Source organism: Notechis scutatus, chromosome 4, assembly GCF_049901735.1.
Source record: "Notechis scutatus isolate UNSWTSFEM ecotype Mainland chromosome 4, rNotScu1.2, whole genome shotgun sequence".
Classification (NCBI taxonomy): domain Eukaryota; kingdom Metazoa; phylum Chordata; class Lepidosauria; order Squamata; family Elapidae; genus Notechis; species Notechis scutatus.
In genome coordinates, this window is record NC_142012.1 from 46,732,553 (window position 1) to 46,754,341 (window position 21,789).

The 21,789-nt window shown below is 36.5% G+C and overlaps 1 protein-coding gene across 2 annotated transcripts in view; it reads left to right on the forward strand.

The window, feature by feature from the left end:
- Positions 1-14,382: 14,382 nt before the first annotated feature.
- The window catches only part of GLRA3 (glycine receptor alpha 3), a 77,095-nt gene continuing 69,688 nt past the window's right edge, over positions 14,383-21,789 (forward strand). The window contains exon 1 of one of the 2 annotated variants that reach the window (XM_026666995.2): positions 14,383-15,298. In XM_026666995.2, coding sequence (XP_026522780.1) covers positions 15,228-15,298 — 71 coding nt within the window. In that variant the 5' untranslated portion in view covers positions 14,383-15,227. The remainder of the gene's footprint in view (positions 15,299-21,789) is intronic. The other variant, XM_087963295.1, reaches the window with a different exon arrangement.

The window sequence follows — 21,789 nt, forward strand, 5'->3', positions numbered from 1 at the left end:
AGTTATAAGCGGGTGGGTGAGCACCAAAGGAATTACAAGCAAGTGGGTGAATGCTGTGGGAAGGGAAGTGACTTGCAACCTCCTGCTGGCTTACCCATTGTCTTTCTTTGTAAACTAGCAACTGTAAGAACTGGTTGTAAATCCTCCTCATTCAGCACCTTTGCAACTTTGTGCAGTCCCTGAACAAATGGTCGTAACCCAAAGATTGTAGAAGCTTCCATTCTTATTTCAAGGTATGGTTTTGGCTGGAAATGCATGTTGCTTCTTACTTCCTTGTTCACCTGAATCTTTGTGATGTGACAAACACTGGACTTAAATGGGAGAAATAATCAGAATTGTGGGTGCAATTGGGGTTGGGTATGTGTGAAGGACTAATGTAAGCCTGCAGGAGTCATGCAGGAAAGTAAAACGGAAGTGAGAAGGTGTGAGCATCAGAATCTCCAACGATAGGAGAACCAGGTATGCCTCTTGCTCTCTCACAATTGTGTTTATGTTTTTCTGTGAATATTAATTTATTTATGATAAGAGTCCCATATCATGGGACTCTTTGAAACAGAATTACCACAGAATATATATTTTGCCTGATTTAAATGGGATGCTTGGGAATAAGATTGTACAGCACAGATCTGATTTGACAAAAATGGCCAAATGGAACACCAGCCTGCAACTCTTTATAGCAGCAGTGTCTAATGACAATTTAACAGCCAAACAACTAGATACTTCTTTTAATTTGGAAATTAAACACAGAACTAATTTAACTAGAGATCCTGTGTGCATACAAGTACAGCTATGAACTAAGCTCATTTTTTTATCTGTGCTGATTACCACCACATCTGTTACAGAGTTAGTCTTTCATTTTATTTTTACATCCATCTGGCTAGCATTTGTAAGTATAATCTGCGAAAGCTTTCAGTAAGAAGTTTATAAGATTTGCTTTCCTCCTTAATCAAGTTATTTCTTAGCATGTAACAGCAAGCCACCAAATATTTTATAACACCTATCAATAAAACAGATTTTACACTATGTACACCACATATCCTGCAAATTCAATAACTTTCTGAGAAATCCTCAGTAAATACCTTAGTGTGGAGTTTAAAAGAGTTTAATCATCTAAAAGACTTTAAGCTGAACAACTTTTGCCTTCTCCTAGTGCTATGACACACTAAAATTGATTCTAATTTATTTTGATTTGATTCACCCCATATCTTTTCTTATCATTATTTTACTGATTTACCTAAATTTTCATTGTCCTTAACTTTTCAAGATACCAGAGTATATGTATTGCATCCAAATAGACTACTCAACCAACTAGGTCACACCCCAAATTGCATACGACTAAAAGAATAATCAGCCTTATCAGCTGGAGTAGGCTATTAATGAATAATAAAGTTGTGCCATTTCAACAGACCACTACTCTTGAGGAATTAACAGTACATGAAAATCTTAGTTTATTATATATGTGTCTATATTTAATATTGTAGATAGATAATATTATTTTGAGGGTTATTATCTTACTATTTTTCTACATTTTTTCCTAATAGTTTATGTATTTAAAGTATATGATATAATTATGTTCTCCATCAAATCCATAGTTACTTATTCACCTTCACAGTCTCTGGCAAAAACCCTTTTCAAAGATTTTGAAAGCCATTAAATACCTATACCTTTCTCTTTTTTATTAACCTTTTTGAAAAACGTGACAGGTAGGAAAGCATACAAGGTGAACATAAGTTTCTAAAACTGATGACAAAAAAATATAAAAGGGCAAATCCTGTAATTCATGAGTGCAAGCTTTATAAAACATTTCAAAAGTCAATTGGATAAAATGACATTTTAATAGTAGTATGTTTTATCTTTGGTACCCGGTGCTAGAAAATGAGACAGATATCTTGATTTTTGAATGAAAGAACAGGTTACTAAAGGAAGACTTCTACCCCTCCCATTTAAATTGTTCACAATTACTGAAAATTAAAATGGTTGCGAAGATAAATAAAAAGAATTCTTTTCACAAAAAACTTGAAACAAATCTGTGTATAAAACTACTCAGATACCTGAGTATATTACACATTTAAAAATTTTAGACTAAAGCAAAATCCCAATATTTCAATTATTCTTTTAAACAAAAATAATAAAATAATAATTTATTTGTTCCATTTTTGGGGACACCCATTTCAGTCAATGACTCTGGACAGCTTGAAATTCAAAAGTATAATATTACAGTAAAAAATATTAAAAACAAGAAAACCAATAAAAACCCTAAAAAATATCTAAATTAAATACATAAGAGCAAGATACTTGGCCAGTTAGAATATAGTTAGGAAATGAGGCCTTTGACACATTCAGTGCCCCAAATATTGCAAAATTTGATAAGGTGAAATAATATACAGGGTATGGTATTGGAATATTTTACGCTATGCTACCAACAATATTTTGTTGAAAGTCACGGCATTTTTAACTATGATGTTTACCTCAATTTATAATACATAAAGAAATTATTAAATATTCTATAATTCTGTATATTCATCGTTTTACTGAACTGCTTACAATACTTATTAGGTGTAATTTCCTGACTAAGGACCACACATGAACAGTTAGTTATGTTGTTTCTGATTTTAAAATTTCATCACGCATTCTCATAAAATATCTTGAAATACTTTGCAATGATAATTAGAATCAACATTCAAGAATTCATATTAGTTCTCGTCTCTTCAGCCAGCCTCAATGGGAAATGTCCCATCAGAAGATGGAATTCTCTGTAGTCTTTATTTTTTTATGCCACTCCCCCCTCCCCCATTAAAAAAAACCCATATATTTAGCTGTGGTTTTTTGTTTTTTTAAATAGCCTTAGGTTATCAGGCTAGGCAAAAAGCAGATCAGCAGTTGTGGTTAAACTATGTTTTTTTACTTTGAACTGTAACAATAAACATGAACAATACTCCAAAGGAACTTAGGACTCCAGCTTATAAGGGACAGTAATACTAAGCATAACTGTATATTATTTCCAGATGTCTTTATGCTGGTTAACCTGGATGCCTATTCATAGATTTATGTAAAACAGATACTAAATTCCCAGTTTTTATCCAAAGTCGTTAATTTTTTTCCTAGTTTCCATTTCTGTAAAACAATTACAAGAGCACACAACAGATATAAACTTAACATACACCCCTCCAAAGTTGATTGCAGAAAGTACAACTTCAGCGACAGAGTGGTCAATGCCTGGAACACACTACCTGACTCTGTTGTCACATCCCCAAACCCACACTCCTTTTCCCTCAAACTAACCACTATTGACCTTACTCCTTTCCTAAGAGTTATGTAAGGGGCATTTATTTTTTATTTTATTTGGTTTGTCAATTGCTTACAAGATAATAGGTATAAGTAACAACATAGTTATGAGTACATAGTTACATATAAGAAAAATAAAAGAAACAATAGGACAGGGACGGTAGGCACGTTGGTGCGCTTATGCACACTCCTACAGACCTCTTAGGAAAGAGGTGAGGCATGCATAAGTGCACAATTGTGCCTACCATCCCTGTCCTATTGTCCCCAATTATTCGTACCCATTTCCTGTATTTATACTTATGTTTATTATCTTGTAAGCTATTGACAAATAAATAAATTAAATAAATAAATTAGAATATAAATCTGTTTTTAAAATTAAATGATCTAAAAGCATTTTAAAAACAGCTTTTAGTACAGATAGTCCTTAGTTTATGACAATTTATTCAAATTGGTCCATCTAGCAAGAGAGAAAAGATTGAAAGAGAGTAAGAAAGGGGGGAGAAACTTTCAAGGGATATTATTCCTGTATGAAACAGGACCTTTTGCAAAAAAACTGGTTTGTGAATCAAAGCACCCTGTGTTTTAAGAGACATTTAGTCATATACTTTTCATAGCTTTCATATTTTATTGTGTCTTCATTTGCTGTGTTCATAGTGACTCACAAATTGGTACTATCTGAGATTTTCTTTTAAGAGCAAAACTAGTGCAGTAAAATGACTAAAACATACAGATTACTATGTGACTTAGGGCCTGTTATTCTTTTTAAGTCCAGTCTATATCACTGGGCTATTCAAGTACAAAAAATTAAAGGGGATTCCCACATAAACCAACTTGAGCTCTGAACGCAAAGTTAGGTTATAAATGTATCTGTGTGTCTGTGCATCTATGGTGTATGTGTGTGTGAGAGAGAGAGAGAAAGAGAGAGACAGACAGACAGGGAGCGAGGGAGCAAGAGAGGAACAGAGACAGAGATGTGTATATGACTAAATAAATGCTTGTCAGAAACAATTTGCTTTCAGAGGATCTCATGCGGACTGGAAGATTGGAGTTGATGACCCTGGAAGCCTTCATGGTCTTATTACTAGGATGCACAATATTGCAGTTAATAATTCTCTCTTTTTCTGAAAATTCCTTTGGCCTCTGTTTGAATTGTCACGACTAATGAGTCAATAGCTAGCCAGAGCAATATGGAAAATTGGTTGGAAAAAAAATACAGAAATGCTATTGAATGATATTGTGATTTACAAATTATTATCAGAGGTTTTATATACAGTGCCACAGTAAGGAGCACTACTTCAGCCAGAACAATGTCAATAGATTTAAATTGGGGTGTGGGGAATCTTTTGTCCATATTCCTCTCAAGGATAATGAAAAGGACAGAAACTGAAAGAGAGCACTGAAATGGAGATATTGACAGGCAGGCTTTAATTCATTTTGCTGCTATAGTTTAGCTCTCACAAGAAGATTGAATGGCACATAGTTTAATCTAATACAGGACTATGATGCCTGTCAATTCCTGAGATTACTGCCTCATTTTGTTTAGCCTTACTGCCAGCCTCCTATGTCCATACAACCTCTGCAGAATTATTTATTGACATATCTATTAACTGAATTGAGAAGCAGTTTGGTGTAGTGTTGAAGGTATCAGTCTAGAAATTGAGAAATCTAGTTCTTCCTTAAAAGCCAGCTGGGTGACCTTGGACTAGTCAATTTCTCTGAACCCTGGGAAGGAGAAAAACAGCAAAACACTTCTGAAAAGCCTTGCCAAGAAAACTGCAAGGCTTTACCTAGGCACTCCAAAAACTGAACATGACTGAATGAAGGAAAAAAAATAACTATAAGAAGTTTTATTTGTCATAAAATAGAAAACAGATACATACCACATAAATATTAACTGATCATTCATCAACATTAATCTTTTATTAAACTATCAGAGTCACTTATACTGAATCTTGCTACTCAATTTTCCAGCAAATTAGTTCCAGATCTCCTTTGAAAACATGCCTTGTTATTAGTTTACAAATAATTGTAATTGTAATGGCCACTAACAGAACTTAACAGTTATTGGCGTTCAGTTATTGCCTCTCCTCTCCCCCACTTTCTCTTTCGCTGTCTAGCTGTATCTATATTCTATTACCATTCATTATTGTTAACTAGCAAAATTCTAGTCAATTTGGACAAGTAGAAAAATAATCACTCACTTAATATCTTTGTTTATGAGTATAGAGCAGGGGTGGGCAAACTATGGCCCGCTGGCCACATCCAGCCCGTTGGTCTGTCCAATCCGCCCGCCCCTGAAAAAAAATCACTGGGTGTGGCATATTGCCCTGTGCCGCGTGGCCCCCAAAGCTGCAAAACAGTGCAGAGCGCTCTCGGGGTAGGAAAGAAAAGAACTTTGCAAAGGCCTCGGCTGGGAGTTCGAAATCACCTTCGAGTGCGACCTCTCCGAAGGTGAGTCCCCGCCGATCCCCTTTTTTTCCGGGGCTTCAGGCTTAAACTTTGCAAAGGCAAAGTTTGCAGGCTGGAGCGTCTTCCCGCCGAGGAGCGGGAAGGGTTCTGCCCAGCGGGCAGGCGGGCTGCTTAAACTTTGCTTGGGCGGCACTTTAAAAGCCTGCTCCCAGCACCCGAGCAACTTCCCAGCAACTTTCGGCTTCCTTTTTCCTCGCGGGCGCCGCGCCTGGCCCCGAGCCGTGCAGCGGAGGGGAAACCTGGAGCGCCGCCGGGTCGCCTCCTCCAAGCAGCCCGCCCGCCTGCCGGGCGGAACCCTTCCCACTCCTCGGCGGGAAGACGCTCCCGCCTGCAAACTTTGCCTGTGCAAAGTTTAAGCCTGGAAGCCCCGGAAACCCAAGCAACTTCCCAGCAACTTGCGGCTTCCTTTTTCCTCGTGGGCGCTCATGCCTGGCCCCAAGCTGCGTGGTGGAGGGGAAGCCTGGCGGGCCAGCGGGCGGGCTGCTTGGAGGAGGCTCCGGGCTTCCCCTCCGCCAGGCGCGAGCACCTGCTAGTTAAAGGAAGCCAAAAGTTGCTGGGAAGTTGCTCGGGGTTTCCAGTGCTTCCAGGCTTAAACTTTGCAAAGGCAAAGTTTGCAGGCTGGAGCGTCTTCCCGCCAAGGAGCGGGAAGGGTTCCGCCCGGCGGGTGGGCGGGCTGCTTAAACTTTGCTCAGGCGGCACTTTAAAGCCTGCTCCCAGCACCGAGCAACTTCCCAGCAACTTTCGGCTTCCTTTTAACTCGCGGCGCCGCACCTGGCCCCAAGCCGCGCAGCAGAGGGGAAACCTGGAGCACCGCCGGTCGCCTCCTCCAAGCAGCCCGCCCTCCCGCCTGCCGGGTGGAACCCTTCCGTTCCTCGGCGGGAAGACGCTCCCGCCTGCAAACTTTGCCTGTGCAAAGTTTAAGCCTGGAAGCCCCGGAAACCCGAGCAACTTCCCAGCAACTTTTGGCTTCCTTTTAACTCACGGGCGCTCGTGCCTGGCCCCGAGCCGCACAGCGGAGGGGAAGCCCGGCGGGCGGGCTGCTTGAAGGAGGCGACCCGGCGGTGCTCCGGCAGCAGCAACAGGCAGTTCCACCCGGCTCCGCTCAGGTGTCCAGCTGGGGCTGTCAGGAGTTGCTACCGCCGGCGCAGCTCCGCGTGGCTCCAGTCCCGCATTGCTTTGGGAAGGAAAAGGCAAAACCAGGAGCTGCTGAGCCTGAGCCTCCGGTGCCGCTGCTGCCGTTGCAAACCACCGCCGCGGCTCTTCCTTTTTGCCTTTCCTTCCCGAGGCAACGCGGGACTGGAGCCGCGCAGAGCCGCGCCGGTGGTAGCAACTCCTGACTCGGGCCTCCGAGGAGGGGAAGGAGGAGAAGAGGGGGAAAGGTGGGGGCGATTCCCAAAAAATCTTGTGCTGACCCGGCCTGTCTGTCAAATTTTAAAAGTCAATGCGGCCCCCGAGCCAAAAAGTTTGCCCACCCCTGGTATAGAGAGACATGAAGAGATATGAAATCAGATCGTTCCAGGTCCATACCCTATGCACTATATAACATGGGTTGAATCCAATATTCTTAATAATTGAGGAAAGTTAAGTTCCCTACTGAATTCAGTAGGTTTACTATAATTTCAACATGATGCTTTTGTAATTAGAAAATGTATATAGACTAGCATAGTTTTAATAAAAAGTAAACTAAACATGGTCCCATTAATAATTTACAGTTTCTGAAATGAACTCCTAGATTAGATTTCATATCTTGGTGGGAAATTGTTAATGGAATAGAAATCATTCTATTTATATACCAACTGGATTATATTTAACTGAAGCTATATAGCTTGTAGAACTCTGACTAATATGTAAGCATTCTACTCTTGGGCATTTGATTGGATGCTTCCACAAGGGAAGCACTCAAATATACCCCTCTAACATCCTTGCACACCTTCATATAATGGTTTTTCTTCTCAAAGTCTTCAATAACTTTTTCATATGCAAAATTGGAAGTATTTTATTCTGGCGCTTGCCACCTTTAAAAAAACAATTTTAATAAAATACAATACTAATTTTAATTTTCACTTTGGGTCTAGTTTCTCACAATTATTGGCTGGTACGGAAAAGTAAAGAGATAGCCTTGAGGAAGGAATGGAAGAGCAGTAAGTAAACAGTTCATCCCTGAGATAGACCAGGTTATGAGAAAGATTACTATCTTGATTCTGTTTGGTATTAGAAGGTATTAGAAGAGGGTAGGACACTACTCTGTCAGACTTCAACATTCTTTTATTATATGCTAGAGCAATAAAGTTCCATTAATCTTTGTGCTGTCTGTTTCCTGACCTGGCATAGCTGAAAGAGCTGACAGTTCTGGCCATTAGAAAGTTCATTAGTGACTAGTAGTTTACTATTAGATGTAATGAAGTACTATTATGTAATGAAATTGATGGGAATGTAAAAATCCTAGTTAATAGACAAAGCATTATAAATCCATGTATATGAAGAGATAGCTGATTTATAAGTAGCATGAAGAAATAGAAAACAGGCAATGGCATCTCAGATAATATGTCCATCAGTGGTTGAATGCTTCATATTTACAACCTTTCTAAAAACAAAAACGATTTTAGGAAATGTGCTGATGAATTCTGTTATTCCCAGAGTAGACTGGGGCAAGGCAGGGAATCTGATTTCAACTAAATATCGGGGGTGGGGGGGCTCTTAAATGAGAAAGGTGCTTATTAAAACAAAATTAGAAGAGTGTGGACTATTTTTTTAAATTGGCTTAACATGCATAATTGGCTTAAATCCATAACATTACATTCCATCCTCCTCTTTTGTAGACCTACATGGTACAGTTAATGACATTATATGATTCTACAGTCTCTTTGAACTAAAATGTTAAAATCCAGTTACACAGAAATGTGAATATGTTTCTGCAGCTTTATTTTCTCTTATTTTTAAATAACTCCAGGCAATAGCATGGGGCCTCATGTGGAACACAGGGAACCTGTTGTCTCCACTTCACTATAAATCTGCATCAAGATTTGGGGTTACAGCTTAGAAAGCTAATAAATGATGCATTATAACAAAAATAATTACTTTTGTCAAATAATTTGTAATCACTGGATCCTTTCTCTAGACACTTTAGGTGCCTTCCCTAAAAACTTGCCACCTTGCAGACTCTAGGAAGCATGCCTTTTCCACTGTAGTCCCCACCTTATGAAACAAACTTCCCCTTTAGATCCAGGTAGCTGCTACCCTTTTAACCTTCAAAAACCATTAAGAACTGGCTTTCCCCCAAGTGTTGAAGAGAAGGTAAAATTGGAGTAGGAAGAAACTGTTAACATTGCTTTTGTGAAGTTTAATTGTGGCATCAAGTTTTTTTGACCTTATTTCTATTGATTTTGTGTTGCTTTTACCATTTGAACATATTGCTTTTTCTTATGGTTGTGACTTGCTTAGGTTTGGGTAGACATATACCTGATTTAAATAAATAAAAATGAATGAATGAATGAATAAATGAGAAGTATATTTAAAGCCTTTTCTTGCTAGATTTCCAGTATATGTGTATCTAACTGAAGGTTTAAAAGGACGCAAAGCACACAACACAAACACACAAAAAGAAAGGGAAATGTGTCTCTCATCAAAATATTGTAATGTTCAACCCTGTGTCAACATTAAACAAGGATAAAATATTTTAGAGTATGTATGTGCATGAGAAGGAAGGAAGGAAGGAAGGAAGGAAGGAAGGAAGGAAGGAAGGAAGGAAGGAAGGAAGGAAGGAAGGAAGGAAAAGAAAGAAATATAACAACAACAACAACAACAACAACAACAACAACAACAATAATAATAATAATAATAATAATAATAATAATAATAATAATAATAATAATCTGTCCCATATATCAGGATCAATGGGAAGCATAATCTCCCACAAATTATATATATACCATTCTCAAACAACATTGAACTATTGGATTTATTGTTTCAATGTAAATAGATTCATAGCTGCTCAATGACATTTTGAAACTATTTGGTGTTCCTTATAAACATAAGCATTTACTTTTCTGGCTCTGGACAAATGTGCTTTTATTTTTCTAAAGCAGTTGGTGGTGACTGGATGACTAGGTGCTATTTATTCATAAAAATGCTGCTGAATGATGTGCAGTTGTGACTAGCTGTAGTGTCTCAGATATTTTAAAATGTTTCTGTTTCTCATGGAGCAAGTCTTTAAAATAAATTCTACCTGTCTCTTTACTTTATTTCAGCAGTTCATAGTTTACAATCTTGAAGAACTAGTCCCAATAGCATCTTTCTCATAAAATGTATGTATGCATATTTATCTCTATCTGTCTATATCTATCTATCTATCTATCTATCTATCTATCTATCTATCTATCTATCTATCCATCCATCCATCCATCCATCCATCCATCTACCCACCTACCTACCTATCTACCTATCTGTGATGACCCAGAGTATATCAGAAATATAACAAAACCCAAAACGTAACTAAAAGTCCTTTAATGCCTTCAACTTAGCTTCACTGTTTAATTGTTCACAGTGGAGGAGTAAACTGTTTTCAAAATAACATTTCAAAGGAAAGAAACACAGTTCAAATTCAAAGAGCCGATAACGAAGCAAAAACCAAAAACAAACCACACTGAATAAAGTTTCACGACAGACCAGGATAGATAATTGCCAACTTCAGGAAGATAACCAGATACAGTCCGTTGGAAGAATGCAAACCAAGATAAACCTTCTTTAGGAATAAAACACTAATTTGTCTCCAGCATCTGTTAGCACGCAGGTCCAACCTTTTATGCAGATCTCACACCTGCAATCCATGAAGAGGATCATGGCCCTCTCCTCCTGAGTAGACCACGTTTTACCCTGATCCTCTTCTCCCTGCGTGCCCTAGGATGGATAGGGGATGGGCCTGGGTCCTCCTCTGACTGCTGAGCTGGCCTCTGCCCTTCCCCAACCTCCTCTAACACCTCTGGAGCCACACTTCCACTCCCTGTTGGCTGTTCCTCCTCTTCCTCAGAGTCAGTCTCCACCAGGGGCATGACACTATCTATCTATCTATCTATCTATCTATCTATCTATCTATCTATCTATCTATCTATCTATCTATCTATCTATGCCATGCTGGAATGTGAATTCTCTTTCTTCTATTTTAACTAATTTTCTTCTAATTAAATAGATTTTCTTCTGTTGTTGATTGCCATAAGCAGAAGGTGCTTAAATAATTTATATTATATGAGCTTCAGTTATTTATTCATATTTATATATGAGAAAACTGACATATGGATGATGTCTTGGTTCTAATAATTAAATTCACACATCTTGCAAACTGACTATGCTAAAAGGATGATGGAAGGTCTTGTTTGCAGTCTTAGTATGTATCTCAAGTTACATATTGTCCCATTGCTATTTATCAAGCACCCAAATCTAGTAGATGAGATAATTTGAGTTTTGATTGATTATATTTATTTCTCCATTTCATCTAAATCTTAAAAGCTGTGCAAGCTACAGATCAATGTCCACATGAAGACTAGAAAGCTGAAGTTTATCCCAGACAAGGTGAGAGTTGGACAGAAGATAAAAGAAACAGTATGTGATAATAAAATTTTCCTCAGATTTACCATTTGGATGGTAGTCTGGTTTGGCCAACATCTGCCAATGTTGGCCATAAATGTATTCTTTGTCATTATGTTTAACTATATGTCAACCACAGCTATTCCTGGAGATGATAGGCACTAGTGACTTCTCATTAAGACTATTAATATCTATTCGTATAGTGTTATTATTCGAAATAATGTTTGGAAGCATTATGTTGTGACCAAACAATTGATCAGTACATTAGTGCACCGTTCTAATCATAGGTTTTTGATTATATTAGAGTTAAACCAACACATTAGACACTTTATTTATTGATAGAATAATCTTTGAGACATATTTATTATTATTCATCACAAATTTATCTTAATTTGCAGCTAATACATAATAAGCAGCTATGGACAATTTATTCTAACTTCATTGCTTTGAATTACCATAGAAACTTTTTGTCTTTATATCTGGTGACAAATTTCAAATCCTTCCCAATACATATACCATTAACTAAAATGTCTCAGTGCTCCTGATGTCTGTTACCAATCTATGTCTGGAACATGAATATGTGAAACAAAAAATGGTGGGAGAGTTTCATATTACATTCACATCATTTCATATTTATGTGAAATAGTCTAAAAAACAAATAAAGTTCTCAGGAAAGATGGAATGGCCAGCTGAATCATCCCACAGCACTCCATATCCCCTAGTGAGAGCTAAAGTAGCTATTATTATATTCTATTGGTTTTATTAAAAACAAAGAATGTTAGAAACCAACACATTACAAAATACAACTTTTCTAAGGAGTGACATACTTCTCAGTATTTTGCTGTTTGGGAAGCTGTCTAGAATATTAAGGAACAATGATCTATGATAGTCTTGTTCAACTGCATAGAGATGGGAGGTTGAACAACTAGCCTTGTGGTGCAGAACAATCTTGAAATAAACATACCCAAAACTGTAGAAATGGTAGTAGATTTTAGGAGAAACCCCCCTACAATACACCTCTTACAATACTAGACAAAATAGTATCAACAGTAAAGACATTCAAGTTTCTAGGTTCTATCATATCTCAAGACTTAAAATGGACACCTAACATCAAAAACATCATCAAAAAAGCACAACAAAGAATGTTCTTTCTGCTCCAACTCAGAAAGCTCAAACTGCCCAAGGAGCTGCTGATTCAGTTCTATAGAGGATTTATTGAGTTTGTCATCTGCACCTCTATAATGGTCTGGATTGGCTCTGCAACCAAACAAGACAGACACAGACTTCAATGGATAATTAGAACTGCAGAAAAACCAACCTGCCTTCCACTGAGGGCCTGTATACTGCACGAGTCAAAAAGACGGCTGTGAAAATATGTACAGACCCCTCATATCCTGGATATAAATTGTTTCAACTTCTACCCACAAAATGATGCTATAGGGCACTGCTCACCAGAACATCGAGACACAGAGACAGTTCTTTCCTCAAATGCCATCACTCTGCTAAACAACTAATTCCCACAACACTGGCAAATTATTTACTAAGACTGTATTACTATTATTCTTCTCACCCTTCCTAGTACCTATCTCTTTCCATTATGACTATAACCATGTTGCTAGTATCTTTACAATTTATATTGTTTTATTTGTTTCCTAGTATGATTTGATTGTTTATTAGTACCCTATGACTATCACTGTGTTGTATCTTATGATTCTTGATTAATATATTTTATTTGTCTTTTATGTACACTGAGAGCATATGCACCAAAAACAAATTCCTTGTGTGTCCAATCACACTTGGCCAATAAAGAATTCTATTCTATTCTGTGATATATTTTAAAATATATTTGCTTATGAATGTGTGATAAAAATTATACTTGAATATATATTCTAGAAAATTTTAAGATGGGTGCATCTCACAGATTTTTCCTTGAAAAGAGAAGGTCCATGTCCTATATTAAAAAGCTGCTTTTAAGAATTTCATTAAAAAAATAAAATAAAAAGATGGTACACTTCAGCTCAACCCAGTGTTTGAAGATACCATAATTTAATAAGTTATTTTACTTGTGGGTAGTACAGAGTATAGTATATTCCAATAATAGAAATGCATGACCATGATCCATAAAGAATAAATAATGAAATCAAATAGTTGCACAATATAACAGAAGTACCTTTACACCTGACATGTTTTCAAAAAGTGCTAAACCTGCTTACTTGCTTAACTGAACATCTCAAACCAAAATGTTTACAGTATACTATAAAGCCTTATTCTGTTCAAAGAGGGTTTTTTGTAATGGATATTTTTAATTCTTTGTTAAAAGCAATCAGTACATCAAATCAAAATGTGTAAAATAAGTAAAATAAATTGCTACATATAGCACAACATTTTGGGACTACTAAATAAGCATATTAGAAGCATAAAGCATATTAGAAGCATAAAGCATATTAGAAGCATAAAGCATATTAGAAGCATAAAGCATATTAGAAGCATAAAGAATACTACTTTACAAAGTAGAGCCTCTTTATGTTTACATTAGAAATGCCAGTTTATAAGTTTTAAGTACTACTAATGTGCTTTCATCTTTATTGCACTATGCATTTACAAATAGTAATCATATTAATTTAATTTGGGTGGAATTTGCTAATTTCTACTTAAGTGATAGTTGATTTCATTAAAAATGATGCTTATATGTAAAAATGCTTACATTAAGTAATACATGAAATTATAATGCTTATTTTGTCATCACCCACATATTTTGGTATATGTGTTTTATTATTTAGATTCACGTCAGTGCACCTAAATAAATAAAATAGAACATGCATCCTCAGAGAAAGCCATTTATGCTGCTTTGTTAATAGAGCATTCATATTGATAATTTATGAGTGAAAGTTTTACCATCTCCAATGCATTCATAGAGAAACAGAAAGGGAGACAGAAAAAGACAAAAAAGGGGGGGATGCAATCCACCTCCTTCTCCACAAGTCTTCCAAATATACAAAAGACTGGTAATAATTCTCCTTCTCTGGAAGTCTAAGATCATCACAGGTTTCCTCCAGGCTTCCATAGCTCAACCTTTCATATAAACTTCAAGACAAATTATTCCCAGAGTGACCCATTTTTACATTAGGCATTGCAGGTATGCATATCAATCCATGAAAACTCTTTTAAAAAAAAAAGCTATCTCCTTTGGAAGATGTTCTGTCCCTTTCGGTAGTTCTGTCCTGTAGTTCATAAGTTCTTTCCTCTTTCCTTTGCTAAAGGATACCCCTTTGAGGGGATCACAGTACCAATTTTGTCCCTGCCCCACCTCATTTTTGCACCCCGTTCTCTCTTACTCTTTAGTCAAACAACTCTTGCACAGCCTTCTGTCAGTCTGGGAGCTTCCCTATTGGAGTGGGTGGGAGTCCACTGCTTTGAATCTGTCTCCGCCTCCTTCCTTTTCTAGTCTTGCCATTGCCAGTGTTCAGGAATGTGGCGAATTGGCTTCTGGACAGAGAAGGAAAGAAGGGACAGAGGAAAACCTCAAAGTAGGTGTACTTTGCTGCTGCTTGCCTTTTCCCGATGCCCTTCATTGGCTGCCTGGTCTTGCCCCCTGGGATTAGCCTCTCCCTTTAGATGCACAATACAAACCTCGGCGAGCTGGTTGCCAACAACAACCCAAAAATGCACGACATCCCAAGCGCCGGCGAATAGATCACCCTGGGAAAAGACGTCCTCGGTTCGTACAGGTTCTGTCGATTGTCAGGGAGCTCTCCAGGGTCCTGAAAACTCGGCCGCTTTTCCAGCTACCGAAGCGATCTCATTCCGAACTCTCCGATCCTTCAGAGCCTCCTCGTCCCCTTATGACTCGGACGCCTTCTTTTGGGAGCAGGTTGTAAATACCTCGCCATACCATGGCCCATATTAAATACCTGCGTGCTGCTGTCTCAGGATTCTATCTGTGGGAAGCTGCGGTGCTGCTCAGGTAAGCCTCGATAAATATCAGCAGATATGTTTTTGGGGTGATGTAAATAGACAAGGGGGGGAGTGCAATGATAGAGCTGTAAAAAGGATTCTGTACTCTGATATTCTGCAGACATTGTTTAGGATGATGACCTGGTATATTCTGGACAATATTATTTTGTCTTAATCTCTTGTCCTAATACTTTATTCTGTTTTATAAGTACTTTTTAAAATCTCAATTTATTATTTTTGTAACTAATTCAAAGCAGCAAACACCTAATACTCTTTCCTCTTCCTATTTTCCCCACAACAACTCTGAGAGATAAGTTAGACTGAGAGTGACTGGCCCAAAATCACCCAGCTGGTTTTCATACCTGAGGCAGGACTAGAACTCAGAGTTTCCTGGTTTCTAGCCTGGTGCATTAGACCAAATTATTTGTTGGCAGATCAAATGCTTCTTGCCTCCTTTTGCCCTTGATGCAGATGCGCTTTATACTGCTTTAAACTCCCTCAGTTCTCTTAAGCATCATTGTTTCATACTGTGTTTGGGGGGCGGGGGGCGGGCAGCACAAATGAAGCAAGGCATAGCAAATATTCAAAAGGATGTAACTTTCATCCTCCTAGTAGTGTAACAAAAAGATGAATCTCAATCAGTATTCAAAGTCTGCTTTTTGGCATCCATGTGTAAATATTATATATCTTTTAGTTTAAACTACACGATAGACTGTTTTCATAAATATATGAGAATTATTGTGTCTCTTCTTAACCTCCTCTTCAAATTTACTTTCATAGAATAAATAAAACAAGAAGAATTATGTATATGTTACCTATGACAATAATAACAAAATGCAATGTAAGTTTCTCCATAAATCTTTTCCCTAAATATCCTCCCCACTCTGAGACATGACGAAATAGAATATAAAAGCTTTCTTTTTGTATTTGAATACTACTCTTGTATTTGAAGTTTATCGGATATATTTATATTTCTTGTAACTGATATCACAAACACTTTCAAACTAAGGTGTTTGGATTTAAGACAGTTTAATTTTATGCAAATGAAATGGGAAGACAAAACTGGATGTTTTTAAAGTAATTTACAAAGGTATTACTGGCTAGCAAAGCTCAAACATTACACTGTAAATATTCAGTGATATATAAAGTTTACAAATCATGTAGTATAAGGAATCTTTTCCACAAAAATCTTATGCCATGCTGAATTCTAACTATTATAAATAATTTTACCAAGTTATATGAAATGCAAGTCTGTTCTGATGTTTTGTTTTCAAGAATTGAATACATCTTGCATAATATATATGCCTAAGTTATTGAAAGGACATATCAACTATCTACAGTAAATAATAGTCTCAAAAATACAAATAGCAGTGGCAAGCCCTTTAAATGTTACTCTTAACACTGAAAATTATTAGATTTTATTTTTGAGAAAAAAGCATTCACATGAGCAAATGCAAATAATGCATCATATAAATAAATAATGTTTTAAAACTATTGAGAAGTGTTTATTTAAATATTTTCAGTCAAAAAGTTAAAATATAATAAAGGTATCAATAAAAATGTTTCTGACAGCAAAAAAAAATGATAGTTAGATGATTCTAGCCTTGAATTATTAAAAAATGTGCATATCCTAAGTAAGCAAGAGTCCTTGTATAGACTATGGAATGATTTTCAATTTTACACATCTGTTGTTATCTAAACATTTTTACAACCAATTATCTTGTGTTTTAGTTAAAAAAGAGAAGGAAAGAATATATTCTAGTCTTGCTTATATAGTTCGTTAGCATAGTGAAATTATCTTGTGGATGCTTCCCAAACATTACTAAACCTTATTGATGCCTGTCCAGAAGTGATAATCCTATAAATTCCTGTATATTAGCAGTAATTACATAGAATAAAATAAAACAAAACATATAATGGAAAGGAGGAGAAACAGTTTGTACAAAACTGCATCTAAAAAAAAATAGGCCTTAGGGATGCAACTGTTATGCCCCTTTTCTCTAATATTTTGGTTTCTAATTTACTGCACTAAATTGTATGGTGTTATTTTTATTATAGACATTATATATTTTTAATCTTATTTATCCAAATAAAATGTGTAATTTGTTCAGAGTCAATTTCATTTGGAGTAGCCTACAGCCCTGTAAGTAAACAAATATGGTAAAACAAATATTTTTTATAGAAACCTCTATACTTTCTAACAATAAAAGCAACTAGTGAGTGGTAACGTGCACAATAAAAGATTTTTGACAAACCACATTAGCATCATCAAACCATGCAGAAGTGAACATTGTACTGTGCTACAATGTTTTTGTAAGATCACTATAGTGAAGATTTGTTAAGACAAGTAAGAACCCACAATAAAATATATGCATGGTGCTTCTGTCCAGCCACCCCAGAATCTTTCCATCCTATTTTTGTTTTGTTTTTAATTATATTTAAAGGCTTTTTAAAAATTAGGATAGATCCAGTCATGCCAGTATCTGTTATATGAATAGCTTTGATCTTTTTTTAAATTGATTATTTGCATTTTTCTTTCTCATAAAATTCTATGGGGAGGGCAAGAAAAGGTGTGCATGGAACCATATTTTACCACACTCAAAGTTTCTAAAAAGATTCAGCCAATCTGATAGAAAATTCCTCCACAGTAGGTTAATGTTTAGAATTTTCTGAATTTTCTGATTCTGATAACTCCTCCATATGATGCTGAATTGTACTTATACAATTCCTCATCAGTAGTCATGCTGGTTGAAATTGTAGTTCGAGCTGTAGTTCCACAATTTCTGTAGTGTCACAGGTTCCCTACCTGTACTTTATGAAAGAGAGTATTCCTAATCTTATATTTATACCTGAAATCCTAGTCCCTTTTCCCCATGACTGTTTTGGACTTCAGAAATTTAGAAATTTCCTGTATAGCTGCCTTTAATATTTGAATATCTAACAATTATGCATAAATGTCTGGTTTTCTTTGCCTGATTTACTACTGGGATAAAATAGACAATGTATTGAATTAATCTACTGGATGAGATCCTAAAGTACGTTAGTCAACCATTAGTCATCTTTAATTTGATTTCATTGGAATCAAATAGTGAGTAATATTGTTTAAATACAATCTGTACTATGTATCTTAAAAAGTTTTAATTAGTGAGTTTTAGAATGAAGAACAGGTTTGTACATCACAGTAAAATGCTGATATTACCAATATTATTCATATAAATATAGTGTCCCTTATTTTTCCTGCAATATTTGTATGAGTATTATAGAATACAATAATGCTGTCACTTAACATGTAATGCTACTTTCTTGTCCTGACCTGACAAAGCCTTTCCTGTGTTTTGTAGCAAATGATCATCATTTATTCTTTGCTTAAAACTGTCAGGCTAAAGCATTTTCTTTTCACCCAGAAGCCAAGGGTCAAAAATAATTTACAAAAGTTCTTCATTCATTTCATGTTGATATCTTTTTGATATGTAGACTGCACTCTTTTCTCTGATGGGTGGCATCCCTGAAACTGTAGGTGATAGTATAACTTGTTCCCTGATAAAATGGTGCTGGTCTTCATCCAATCGATACAATGAATGTTAAGACCTTGTTCAGACAGAGAAACCTTTATACACCAGAGAAGACTTGTTCATGTTCATAGAGAGAACTGGCTGAGTTAACCTTTCATGACAAACATTTGATGTTTTCACTATGGCTTCTACAAGCAGCCGTCGACTTACAACAGATCATTTAATGACCATTTGAAGTTACAACATAATTGAAAAAAGAGACGTATGACTGTTTTTCACACTTACAATCGTTATAGCATCCCCATGGTCATGTGATCAAAATTCAGATGCTTGACAACTGACTTATATTTATGATGATTGCGGTGTTCCAGGGTCATGTGATCATCTTTTTCAACCTTCTGACAAGCAAAGTCAATGTCGATCAATATTCATTTAACAACCGTTAATTACTAATTTAACAAGTGCAGTGATTCACTTAACAACTGTGGCAAGAAAGGTTGTAAAATGGAGAAACAACAAATGTCTCACTTAGTAATCATAATTTTGGGTTCAATTGTGGTTGTAATTCGAAGAGTACCTAAGTATCACTGGTCCTGTATTTTTATGCTGGGGAGCTGCTATTCTGGTTTCCGGTGCTCCCCTCTGCATGCGGTCCCGTTTCGGCATTAACTCCCAGTTTTTTAAAAAAAAGCCATAGAAAAAACAGTAGTCTGGAGTTTTGTAGCACAGATTTGATAGTATATTGCTTACATTTTTATTAAATCACATTAAAGATCCAAGGTAGTAGCAGAATTGTATTACATTTGATATGTAGCTTTTATTAGTTGTTTGTGCTTTAATGAAGAATATTTAACTTTGTTGAAAGAACTAACTAAGCATAATTGTTCCATGGGGTTTAGGGAATAAGAATCTAGTATATACTTTGATAACAGGAAAAATAAGAAAATATGCGTAACAATGTCACAAACCATGGCCAATTGTATTTGCATTCCACTGTTACATACACATACCTAAGTCATATATTTGTATCATGTCAATCACTTAAATATTTATTATTGTCCATGTCCCTGGATACCTATTACATATAAAGAACAACTGATTGAACCAGAATTTAATATGCTTACTTTTGTTACTTCCTATGGTAGATGTTTTCTTCTGAAGGGAGTTTGGTTTATATGATTTTCTTTCCTTGGACACAGGGATTTTTTTCTTGCTGAATCCCATATGTTTGCTTTCTGTTCTAACTTTGCTAAATATTTTCAATATTTCAATAAAACTCATAAACCTTGGCAGCCTTTCATATTCTCACTTAATCAAACACAAGTCCAAACTATGTCAAGGATCTTGGAGTACTCATCTCAAATGACCTAAGTGCTCGAGCCCACTGTATCTACATTGCCAAAAAGGTGTTAAGAGTTGTTAACCTAATCTTACATAGCTTTTTCTCTGGTAATATTACACTAATAACTAGAGCGTACAAAACATTTGCTAGACCAATACTCGAATATAGCTCATCAGTCTGGAACCCACATTATGTATCTGATATTAACACAGTTGAGAAAGTCCAGAAATATTTCACAAGAAGAGTTCTCCACTCCTCTACTCGTTGCAGAATACCTTATGCCACCAGACTCAAAATTCTAGACCTAGAAAACCTAGAACTACACCGCCTTCGGTCCAATCTAAGTATAATATATAAAATCATACATTACAACATCCTACCTGTCAATGAATACTTCAGCTTCAACCATAACAACACTAGAGCAAAGAATAGATACAAACTCAAGGTTAATCGCACCAAACTTGATTGCAGGAAATACGACTTCAGCAATAGAGTGGTCAATGTCTGGAATACTCTACCTGACTCTGTGGTTTTTTTCCCCAAACCCCAAAAACTTTAACCTTAGACTGTCTACTATTGACCTCACCCCTTTCCTAAGAGGTCTGTAGGGTGTGTGCATAAGCAACCAGATATAGAATGGAATGGGCACAACCCTGCTGCCTCCAGAATTGTCTTACAGGGTCTTCTGCTTTGGAGAGTGGGAAAGAACCATTTCTTCCAGATCACTACACCAATTACAGGATTGTATCAACCTGAATATCAACTGACTAGCAGTAACAACAGGAAAGCTTCACAATAGAACTGTCCCTTTGTATGTCAAATGTTATTTGCAGTACTTTTGTCATCTGGGATAGCACAAAACCTTTTCTAAAGAGTTTAACTATTTCAGTAAATAGGGAACAATGTTGCTTGATCTAAAGATGGCACCAATATACAGTATTAATTTCTTTGCTTAAGGACTTGCAAAAATAATAAAGCCTTCCAAGGAATTAAAAATGGCAAAAATAGGCAAATTGAAAAAGACAGAGGGACATGAAATAAGATTCTTAATCTAACTAAAAATTGATGGGAAGAGCAAGAGATTTTAAGAAGATTTTAAGAAGAGTCTGTCATTTGCACCTCTATAATTGTCTGGTTTGGTTCTGCAACCCAACCGGACAGATACAGACTTCAGAGGATAATTAGGACTGCAGAAAAAACATTTACTACCCACCTGCCTTCAATCGAGGACCTGTATACTGCATGAGTCAAAAAGAGGGCTGTGAAAATATTTACAGACCCCTCACATCCTGGACATAAACTGTTTCAACTCCTTCCCTCAAAAGGATGCTATAGAGCACTGCACACTAGAACAACTAGACACAAGAACTGTTTTTCCTGAATGCCATTACTCTGCTAAACAAACAATTCCCTCAACACTGTCCAACTATTTACAAAGTCTGCACTGCTATTACTATTAACCTTCTCATCAGTCCTTATCACCCATCCCCTCCCACTTGTGACTGTATGACTGTAACTTTGTCACTTGTATCTTTACGATTTATATTGACTGTTTCCTAGTATGATTTGATTGTATCCTATGACTATTATTAAGTGTTGTACCTGATGATTCTTGACTTTTGACAAATATATCTTTTCTTTTATGTA